We start from the raw sequence: 11,960 nt of genomic DNA, 5'->3' as shown, positions 1-11,960 counted from the left end.
TACATGCGTAAAAAGTAAAAACCAAGAAGTACCCATTATCAGTTGATGTTCGTAATTTCAACTAAAATTTAGGCTAATTCAGTAAAACCATCAACATATTATTAATTCATGGCCAATGTCACTAAAATTGGTAAGCATATCTAAGTCTTCTTGCTATCCTTTGAAACAAAATGTAAACGATGGGAGTTCAAGCAATAAAGGTCTCTTTATTATTACCTGATAAACTATGAATCGTAGTGCACGTGATTTGTTAATATGGTAGGTCAAAAAGCCATACAGAAGCCTCAAACCCAATCAAAGAACTTATTTAAACCTAAATCAAGACTTGGTTAAGCTTACCAACTAAAAAGTTAATGGACAAACAATCCAATAGGTTGTATCATGTACACAAGAAAGACCAGATTATATAATGGTGCTCATGCCTAGATTAATGAATGTTCTGTTAGCATTTGATAAATGGTCAAACATTGTAGAACCATATATAAACATTGGATTAAACTGTGGTGAAAATTAGAAAATAAAATCTTACATTAAACTATTAGTGAGAACATTTTTTTCATATAATAAGGTAATATAATTAATAAGACTATAAAATTGAATACCCTATGATTTGTACATGTTGAACCAGTTGCAAAAGTTGTATGAACAATGGTCTAAAGACTTGGAATGCAATATCTTTCTTCACAAATGTCATGAGTAGACAGCTAACTGTTTTAAAATAAATCTAAAAGTTATAAGGGAGGATGGTATAGCTGTAGGATCAAGGGATTGGGGTTGACCAGGGATGTGGCTCAGGATGAGTGGTACAGGAATGAGGGGCAAGGAAAAACAACAGGAAGATGGGGGGATGGTTGTCCCGAGTCTGGAACATAGAAAATAAGGAAAGTGGCACAGGATATGCGAATTCAAGGGCCTGTCATGTCTAACAAGATATACATTATAAACACAAAAAATCCTTTCCGTTTACATTGGTTGTGTATGCAACAAAACCTCTTCCATAAGTAACAATTTCAGATCCTTTAACCTAAAACCATAAAAATTTGGATGATCAATAATAATAAAAGAGTAAGATCTTTGAGAAAAAGACTAAAAAGGTTTACGTTAATTAATATACAAAACTGTCAGAGTAATCGACCATCTTGGTGAAACTGAAAACCCTAATCAGGGAAAATTAGGGCAAAATATGGTTGATATGAGATGAAGAAGAAATATTTTACCAGATTCAGTCTTCGTCTTCCTTCCATCTGTTTGTGTTCTATAACACACATAGACCAAAACAAAAAGAAGTAAGAGTCATGACTGTGGGTGAGATGACTGGATTAGAGGGAGGAAATCCAAGTAATTTGTCATGTTAAAAATTCCAGATCGCAATCATAAACAGAAAGAAAAGGAAAAATATTGAATATGATTGGATGAGAGGGAGCGGTGGTATGGAGAAGGAGGAGACCGGTGCTCCAAATACGGGAAGGAAAAAGGGGGCAGAGTGTACAGTTGTTTCCTGATCCTTCGATGAAGTTCTTGAAGAAGTAAATCAACGGGGGAGCGATGGCATGTTGGGCAGATCTATCAGAAAATATATCTAGTGGTGTCAGCGGTTGTATGGTAGGGAAGGTAACCGGGAAACCGGATAAGGCACACCGGAGAAAAAATGAGGCAGTGTGAAACGACGTCAATGGCATCGTTTAGAATGTAGGTGACGTATTGCAAATATGATTTTGGCGGGACGAGAAAAAGAAGGTTTTTATATGTATATACTAGGTAAATTCACGACCCACTAAGGGCAATTTGAGTATTTCCTTCATTATTGTTTGAAGCACTCAAGAAACAAAATTACAATGTATTATAATGTATTATGATCAAGGAATTCTAAATATTTGCTATTATAAATAATAACTATGTATGTTTCCATGTGCTGTTCCAAAAGAGTCGATTTGTTTTTATTGCCAAGTAGTTTCATGTGTTGTTCCAAAAGTTTGATCATAACCCTAATTGTCTCACTATATATAGATCCTTTAAGGACCAAAAACGTGGACAAGCTTCTTGCTAGGGTTTCACACGAGTTTTGGTAGCCTCCATCCTCTCTCCTCTTCATCCTCTTGCTTATGGTGTTTGTGAACCATTAGAGGAGTGACACTTGTGACTCTAAGCCTTCCAAAGTCAATTCAAGGAGGAATTGGGATTGTTATTGCCACATAACAATCAAGGTAATATCTTAAACCTAATTATATGTTAATATCGATTCCCATATGCTAGAATTAGGGTTTATAGCCTTGGATGACTTGCATGTATAATAGAGAAACCTAGATCCAAGCATTAGGGTTTGTATGAGCACATACGATGTCTTATGACCAAAACCCATCAGTTAGCACATGGACATGAAGGCCATCCTGTTGCTGAAATTTACCGATGTAGAGCAAAAGGATGTGAACAAGTAATTTCATTTGGTAGGAAATTTACTCATATTTTGTGATTTTATCTATATTACCCTTTTGTAAGAAATAAGGTGAATGTTTGATCGTGGTGGGTTTCTTATTGGCTTCGGTTGGGCAGTTGTTGTTATGGTTGCTTTTGCATATCCCAAAGAGTTTAGGATTAGGATAGATGTGACTTCATATACTGTTCTCATGCAAATGTACAAAGTGATTGTAAAGAAGAGATAGCTTTGCCTGTTGAAGATTGTGTTGGCGACAAGCAGTAGAGCACCAAGGTAATAAATTGCTCTAGAAATGATAATGATGATATTGTTTGTAAGCAAATAAGTTACGTTGATTGATTGCAGCGAAACAATGGAAGAGGATGATCACAAAAGTGACATTTGTAGGACAAGGTTTCACAAGAAAACCTGCTCCAAAATATGAGAGATTTATTCGTCCAACTGGTTTAAGGAGAAATATTTAAGGAGAAAGATAAAATATTTAAAATATCACTTGTTGATGGATAAAAAAATCCTTATATTGGCAGGTTTATGCTCTCATAAGGGAAAGAGATACCCTACGTAGAGAGAAAAATAAAAAGAGTGATGATGTTGCTCTTCTCAAGGAAAAGGATGAAATCATCACTCAAGTTATGGAAGAAGGTAATGACTAGCAATTTTAGTACATAATCAATATGATAAAACATTTATCTTTGTTCATTTAGGCGAAGAACTCTTAACGAAACAAGCAACTCAAGAATCCCAAAACTGTTATTTCACAAAAGTTTCTACATATTGTTATTTTAAAGGTTTTATTATTATTTTTTTATGATCACTACTACATCAGAGAGTTTGAAGAAGAGAAAAAGGGATTGACAAAAGGCTAATTTAATTTATTATTTAAAAAACAAACATCAATTTATTTTCTTTGCTCTTATTATCCCTGATTGAGCAACATATAAAATTTGATTCATTGTCCCTTCTTCCTTTGATCATTCTAGATTAATCCGCAAATACAGTTGGAGACTAGACAGACCTTGAAACGGCTTACAAAGGAAAATCTAAAACAGCTTGGAAGAATGGTAGCAAAATTATCTCATGCGAATCCCATGACTGTTCTTAGAACAATTGTGCACCAGGTACCCATTGATTTCATGAGGTTTGCTTGTCAGGCATTAAGTATCTAAAACAACTTGGAAGAATGGTGGCAAAATTAGTAACGATTCCTGGCAATTTGTGATATGTATATCAGGATGCTTTCCTAGTTGATCAGTAGATTAAAGTGTGTGAATGCATTATGTATTTTGCTGACTGGTATTTGGTATCAAAATCTTCATGTTGAAGCATCATGTTCTTGTGGAGATAATTGTTTGATTTTACAGTAGCATAGTACATATGATATTTGTGCATGCCACCAGATTCCATGTGGTGGTGGTGGTGATTTTGTTCTGTTGATGTCTTTGATGGATGTTTAAGATTCTCTTATTGTGTGTGATATTTGAAAAGGAATTGAATTGTGGTATGCTGGTTTTCTCTACAGCTTGATTATGATATTTTGGAATATGTTGTGATTGAGCGGCTTGTACAAGGGGTCATGAGAAGCTAAAAGATGACAGCCTAAACTTATTAGACTGGCTTCAGTATTTGGCATCATTTTGGGGTCATTTGTAAGTAATCTTTTATCCTTTCTACTTCATCTTGCTGCCTCTTTTTTTAATCTATGCTCCTAGACCTTTATGTGCTGTTGCTAATCATGCATGACCTTGTGCTTTCTGGACATATATCAGAGAAGGTCTAGCCTAGGTCCGCATGAGTTAATTTGTTTTAGGTCTATTAATGGCAACCCTACTTCATAGGAAGGAAGTAGAGAAGCCAAAAGCAGTATGTAAATGTATATAAATGAATGTATGTGAAATTTACAATTCCAGGCCTGTGTCTTCTCCTCCAGCTTCCGATCCAGCACCTGTTGTGAATGCCACATCATCATTTCTCTCATAACCTACTTATAAAATACAATTAGTCCTTATTATTTATTAATGAGTGATAATGTTTATTTTTTTTATTTAGGACCGGCGATGTATACGATCAAGTAATTTGGAAGGTATAATTCAACATCTTCTTGATATGGGAGGAGGAAACTGGGATAGGGATACAGTTGTTCGTGCTCTTCGTGTTGTTTTCAATAATCCAGAAAAAGTTGTTAAATATCTCTATTGTGTAAGCCTAAACTCCTTCAATTTCTTTCTATTTTAATAATTAAATATAAAACATTTTAAATTCATAATTTTACCGGAGCCAGCAGAACTCCCGCCAGCTGCCGGAGTTTCACCACTGCCAGGTCTGCAGGCTGCCTAGCCCCCGCCAGCTACAGTTGTTCCTCAAAGTGGACCAAATTCAAACCCTTTGGATCTCTTCCCTCAGGTATTCAGTATTTTGTTTTGACTTTCAGTTTGTCAATTTTCGTTTTAGACCCTGTAGATTGTAAACTTGTCGTGTTTTGTCTAGGGACTTCCTGACATGGGCACAAATGCTCCTGTTGGTGCTGCTGGCAACTTGGATTTTCTACGTAACAGTCCACAGGTATTTATTTATTTATTTATAAACTAGTCAACCATATCTACATACATATTAATTATTAATTATCTCAATAAAATAAAAATATAATTTATATAAGTGTTCCAGTTTCAAGCACTTCAAGCCATGGTGCAAGCTAATCCCCAAATCTTGTAGGTATTTCATAAATAAAAATCAAAATACTTCTCAAAGACATAAATGGTAGTTTCTCTTTTATCTTATTTCTTATGATTTAGAGGAAAGTTTTGATTCAGAACAATTTCAAGAACATCATTTAGTTGAGGTAATAATATCATCAGTTCTTACAATTTTAGGTATTTAGTTTCATGTTTTTTTTCTCTATTATCTCATTTATTATGATTTATAGGAAAGTTGGGATGCTGGATTTAACGATGATTGGAACATTGGGATGCTTGAAGAGTTGAAGGCAGAAGATAGTGAGGGTATTATTGGTTCACAGTCACATGTTGAAAAAAGTTTAGATAAGTTGAATGCTAGAAACCAAATTCTTCGTGACCAATTTGGGATTGATATTGAAGCTAAGAGACATGATGAAGGGTTTTAGAGCTTCTTCAGACAGCTTAATGACGAGTTACTGAAACAAGAAGGTGCCCCTTTATAGCAATGTAGTATTAGGTTATATTGTTAGGGAAAACCTCTTAATAACAATGTAAATTTAATTTATATATTGTAAGAAATGGAATTGTATGACATTAAATTTTATGCAATGGATTGTATTATTTGTATATGGTATTTTATTTCTATTATGAGACATTAAATGCAAATTTAATTTAAAAATTAATAAATATATAAATATATTTTTTTAAACATTTAAATTTACGATACGCAAAAGTGCGTGTCATCTTCATTTATGACATGGCCTTTCTCAGGGCTTTTAATGATACGTATTGTGTGTCATTAACTCGCGAGTCGTAAGGTTACGACACGCGAATACGTGTCGTCTTCTTTTATGACAGGGCCTTCCTTGATACGCATTGCGTGTCGAAACGCACGTCGTAAATGCGCGTCGTCTCTCTTTATGACAGAGCCTTCCTTAACGCGCATTTGCGCGTCGTCTGAGCCTTTTACGACACGCAATGAGCGTCGTAAAAGACTGATTTTCTAGTAGTGGATTCTGCCATTGTTGGGTTCCCTCGAGATAAATAAAGTTTTTTTTTGGTGTTTGTGACGACAATTTTTACTGAATTTTTTGTGCTTCATATATTCGGTTACTAGACAAACTAACAATGGTTTGTAATCAACACCTCTTATGTCTATTATCAATGCGATTTGAGTTAGTGGAGGTTAGATTCTGATTAGACCTGTTGCCAAATTTGTCCTGGTTCATCTTAAATCACAATATTCTAAAAAAAAAAGGCTTCATTTTCTTTTTCCAACGAACATCTTGCAATATGTTGCCAAATTTTAATGAGTGTTGGTGAGACAACATTGCTCTTGATATATTATAAAGCACTTTAAATTTGTGAAATTAACGGCTAAAAGCATTAAATGCAAAAAAATAACAAAATACTTCGATTAATTTGTTTATTATAAGGTCCTACTTTCATTTCCTGATATTACAATAATGTAATTTAAAAGTCTACAAAATTATAAAAATATCGAGAAAAAGGAATATATTTGTCGGTTTTTGTTGATTTTCATACACTATTATATTAGTTGAATAAGCCATGTGGATGAGAATAAACAATCATTTACCCTTAAATGAACTGTTTGAATGAGTAAATGTCTATTTTACCCTTTTATTTTTAAAATATAGGTAAATTTTTTCTTTGCTTTTGTAATAACTGCATCTTTCGTGATAACTGCATGTTTTAAGTTATGTTTTGTTGATTTTTCTGTTCCATCAAGTGCTAAATGGATGAAGTAGTGTGTAGATATATGATGAGTTTTACCCATTTGTCTAAAAATGAGAGTTGACGATTAGGCTAAATGGGATTAATGATATTTATGCCAATTGTCATGTTGACATGGTTCCCTTCTGTATCTTCCCAAACAAGGTTGTTGTTTGACCGAGCCTTGAGTAGAGGTCTCCAAGTTCTAATGTTTTTTGCTTGAAGGAAACCTATTTGTTAGTTATTTATGTATTATAGCATCCTACTTTTATTTTTTTTATTAGCACGTTATACTAATAAAATTTACTTATTATGCCTTTGTATTGTGAAAAATCCATTGAAATATGGCATTTTACTTTTCCACATTTTTGTGAATGAAATACCCAAATTACCCTTTATGTGAAGAAGTTAGCAAATTTGTCACCGTACCTAGTGTGTGTGTGTATATATATATATATATATATATATATATATATATATATATATATATATATATATATATATATATGTCTAATTTGTTTTTTTGATTTTTGAAATCAGATTTTAAAAAAATAAAAAAAAACAAAAAAAATATAAAAATAAAAATAAAATATAATTAAATCTCTCTCTCTCTCTCTACAATAATACTGATAATACGAAACCACATTTACTCCACACAATTGATTTCCGATGCTTTTCTCAAACAATTGATTTCCTGCGCTCAGATAATCGAAGGGCTTCCAACGACAGTCTTCATCCATTACCAATGGCGTCAGACCATCCAGTACGGGTCCAACGAGAAGAAACAGGGGGTGAGGTGGCACCCCTCAACAACGTTATGACACGGGGAACACCGCCCCCTATTCGTTTTTGCTCGTCGAGGGTGGATCTCGTGGCCAAGGCGACAGGATGCAACAAGGAAATTTAAACGTTTGATAACGTTTAAAATGCAACGGTTATAAAAAAAAAAATTAACTATTAAAAAAAACCATTTATACCCTATAATACCTACCATTTTATAAAAAAATTTACACATTTTCTCTTCTCCTCTCTACATATTATCAATTATCTTCAAAAAAATATGGATCCTTTCGACTCATTCGATGATTCAGATGACGATATTTTCTTTAGGATGATGTATCATTATTACACTACCGACCTGCTATAACTAGACCCAGCCCCGCTACTAACAAGACGTGCGATGTTAAACAGAAATCGCGAGGAAGGACACGAACATCTATATCGCGATTACTTTGCGGATAATTATGTATACGGGGCGAAGGACTTCAAAAGAAGATTTCGTTTGAATAGGGATGTGTTCTTACGAATCGCCAATGCCTTGGAAAGCCAGTATCGCTTCTTTACTATACTTTTATACAAAATAAATAAAAATGTACTACATGTTTCTTTAATTTTACAACATATGCAATATATTTTTAAACTGTAGTTTATTTATGTTTAGGTACGAAAATTTTCAATTAAGATATGATGCTAGAGGTAGACGAGGGTTTACAAGGTTGCAGAAATGTGTTGCGGCCATTCGTTTGATGGCTATGGGGGAGTCACCCGACACCATGTACGGCTATATGAGAATGTCCGAAAGAACCGCAAGAGAGAGTTTGTATACATTGTCAAGGGGTGTTGTTGAAACTTTTGGAGACGTGTATTTGCGGAAACCTTCGTTGCATGATTTGCAAGAATTGTATGCAGCACATGAAGAATGCCATGGGTTGCCCGGAATGATAGGAAGCATTGGTTGCACACACTAGAAATGGAAAAATTGTCCGGTAGCATGGAAAGGGCAATACGCAAGTGGTCATCATGGATCACCTTCGTTGGTTTTAGACGCTGTCGCTTCTCAAGATTTATGGATTTGGCATGCATTTTTTGGGGTTGCAGGTTCCAATAAGGACGTCAACGTTCTTGATCAGTCACCAATATTCGACGATCTTTTGAATGGAAAAGCCCCGGATGCTCCTTTCACGGTAAATGGAAATGAATACAAATATGGGTATTACCTTACAGATGGAATATATCCTCAGTATTCCACATTCGTGAAGGCATTCTGCCACCCGGTTGAAGAACAAGACAAATTTTTTAAGAGAAGACAAGAAGGAGCACGTAAGGATGTGGAACGTGCTTTTGGAGTGTTGAAGGCGAAGTGGCATATAGTCGAACATGCAGCACGACCATTGGATTTAGAAACTCTACGATATATCATGTATGCATGTATCATAATGCATAACATGGTAGTAGAAGATAAAGAGAGAAATATTGCACACTATATCCCAACAGAGCCCATACACGTTCAGTTTCAACCAGGAACAACAGATTATTTGCATCGCGTTGTTGACATTCAGGACGCAAATAAACACAGACAACTTCGAGAGAACTTGGCGGATTATATCTTCTATGGTACTAATAACGATAACGAATAGCGTTGTATTTTTTTTTTGAATTTGGATGTTATTTCTTTTTTTATTTTTGGATATTATGTGTAATTTAGTCTTTATGTTAATTTTAATCTTTAAAAATTTTTAATTGCTTATTGTAATTTTTATACATTATGTTTTATTTATTATTTATATTTAAAAAATATTTGTCTCAACTTAAAAAAATCGACATAAATAAAAAATAAATTATAAAATGGAAAAAAAAGTTGGTGTCATAACAAGATACAACATGTTGCCCATTTCCCCACTTGGTGTTATAACACCATTGATGATATGGCATGTGATGTGGCACCAAAATGGTGTTACATCTAGTTGCCCACACCTTACACTCTCAAGCATTGATCTTTGTTTTCCAATCTTCAAGATGAGTCGCACACTATGTTAAATCAAACCCTTAAAGCTCCTGTTACTTCTCTGGGTCTTCATCACGTCTTTCAATTCTTATGTTGTTTTCGACAATGATTTTGACAAATCGGCACTTTTGGAGTTAAAGAGCTCCGTTTACAATCCATCGGGAGTGCTGTAAAGCTGGAGAGAAAGATATTCAGATCTCTGTTCGAGGGTAGGATTCTCATATGGGTCGTAATGCGAAACTGATGGGTAAGTTGTCACATGTTGTCTGCTTTCAAAGCTTCAAATCTTATCTCTCTCGTTCAATGATTTAAGTGGTGAAATTCCCGATGAAATTTGGGGTAAGAAGAAGATGGAAGCGATTAATCTCGAAGGGAGCATGCTCGATTGGAATTTAAACTCCAATTTCATTGATTTGGAAAACCTTAGGGTTCTTAACCTTGGGTTTAATCAGATATCTAGAAAAATACCAAAATTGTTATCCAATTTGAAGAATCTCCAGGTGTTTAATCTTGTAGGAAATCATCTAAATGGTTCAATTCCACGGTTCTTCAACAATTTCCATCGATGGGTGATGGTCTTTGAATTGATCCGTCGTCGTTCCTGTAACAGCGACGAGGGTCGCCATGGTTGCAGGTACTCTAACGCGCGATTGCCGGAGCTTTAGAGATTTGGTGAATAGCAACTGGGTGGTGAGATTTAGAGCTACTGGTGGGTAGTGTAGGCTGTAATAGAGAAATGAGGGTGGTGTTTTTAGGTTGTGTCTGGTGGTAGTATAAGGTGGAATGGTGGTGGTCACAGTTGTAGGAATGGAGATGGAGAAAGGTGGAGTTAGGTGCTGATAGACGATGAAAGGTTCAGCTAAGGTTGGAGAGAGAGAGAGAGAGAGAGAGGGAGAGAGAGATTTTTATTTTTTATTATTTTTTAAATATGAAAATTAGAAAAAAAAAATCATATTAAGCAAATCCGTCATTTTGAAAAAAATCTAAACATATTGGACCAAACAAACAACAAAATGAAAACTTTGGACCTCTGGTGCTAGTCCAAACCTTTTTGGACCAAAGTGACAATTTTAAGCAAACCACAGAGATCATTTGTGCAATGTAGTCTTTCTCATATGATGGTATTCTTATAGAATATCATTCTTACCCGATGTTATTCACATAGAATGTCATTCTCATAAAAATGGATCATTCAAAAAGATCAAGTGCGTTCAACAATTGTATATTTAAAACTGCTATTTTTTAAGACTTTTATTCATTTTTATGACATTATGCTAAAATATGTATAACTGTATTAAAACGCATAGGTATATTATTTTGTAAGAATACATATGAATATGTATTTACATTAAGATGTATATGAATATATATAAGGATATTATTATTTTTCAACTGATGGTTTAAGAATGTTGTTTTTCTTCAAAGAGTTCATTTGATCGAAATATTATTCTGTTAGAAATATGTATCTTGACATTCTTATATAATATCATTATAACATAATAAAATCGAGTATAATTAAAAATTATGTTAGAATTAAAATTGAATTAATTTTTAAAAAAATCATAATTTTTAAATCAAGAGAATTTATTATCCCAAAAAATATGGAATTCACCTTATTAAATTTTATCAATTGACTAAAATACCCTTATAGTAAAATTAAATGACATTTTTCAGTTATTTTTAATTCAATAATATTTATTAATCACTTTCTTAAAATAACTAAAATGATGGGTCCATATTTAACTCTACATCCACACAATAGACAGTTATAAGTTTAATGGAGAACAATTTTTAATTTCGGAATCAAATAACCGGTCCAAAGCATCAAAATTTAAAGCGACTGATGGCCAAATGAAGGCTTATAGATTTGTACATTGGACATGCATACACCGAATTATATATCAAAAACCAACATTTTCTGTTTTATTTTTTAAGCCATGTTTTTTCGAATAAAAAACCGAATATACCATTGTTCAAGATTTTTCGTCCTCTTTAAATAGAGATCCGTATTCATCTATAAGAAATGTTGTTCCGCACTGATATATAAAAAACTGAATGTACCATTGTTCATGATTATTCGTTCTCTTTAAATCGAGATCCATATTGATCTATAAGAAACATTCTTTTTTGCAAAAATGCCACTTTGTTTATTATTTTATTTGAGAAGTTAAGGTTTAGTTTTTATCCAAAAAATTAATAAATATATTAAAATTCATATGTTTTGATACACTTTCTATAACGCCCCGATTCTCAGGTATTGATTTATGTGTGAATCTTCTTGGTTTTTGGGTCTACTCGACGAGTTGGACGCCCTACTCGTCGAGTACTAGCGGTT

General features: G+C 33.8%; 1 protein-coding gene and 1 long non-coding RNA gene across 2 annotated transcripts; one reads left to right on the top strand and one right to left on the bottom strand.

The window, feature by feature from the left end:
- Positions 1-637: 637 nt before the first annotated feature.
- On the bottom strand, positions 638-1,705 carry LOC111888686 (uncharacterized). The gene is made up of 2 exons (XR_002849286.3): positions 1,218-1,705; positions 638-1,024 (listed from the first exon to the last, which is right to left on the bottom strand). It is a non-coding gene; the product is annotated as an uncharacterized LOC111888686 (long non-coding RNA).
- Positions 1,706-8,590: 6,885 nt separating this feature from the next.
- LOC111888680 (uncharacterized) lies at positions 8,591-9,257 on the top strand. The gene is made up of 2 exons (XM_023884809.1): positions 8,591-8,657; positions 8,719-9,257. Exons 1-2 carry the CDS (start codon positions 8,591-8,593, stop codon positions 9,255-9,257), a joined length of 606 nt encoding a protein of 201 aa, XP_023740577.1.
- Positions 9,258-11,960: the final 2,703 nt, after the last annotated feature.

Source organism: Lactuca sativa, chromosome 2 (assembly GCF_002870075.4).
Source record: "Lactuca sativa cultivar Salinas chromosome 2, Lsat_Salinas_v11, whole genome shotgun sequence".
NCBI lineage: Eukaryota > Viridiplantae > Streptophyta > Magnoliopsida > Asterales > Asteraceae > Lactuca > Lactuca sativa.
The sequence above is the reverse complement of the archived record's forward strand: the minus strand, read 5'-3'. Positions and strand labels throughout refer to the sequence as shown.

What these genes read in the sequence shown, in the direction of transcription:
- LOC111888680 (XM_023884809.1), top strand. Translation starts at nt 8,591, where the DNA reads ATGGAAAAATTGTCCGGTAGCATGGAAAGGGCAATACGCAAGTGGTCA. An exon ending in ATCATGGATCACCTTCGTTG is followed by an intron (nt 8,658 to 8,718) that starts GTTTTAGACGCT and finishes TTGGGGTTGCAG; the next exon opens with GTTCCAATAAGGACGTCAAC.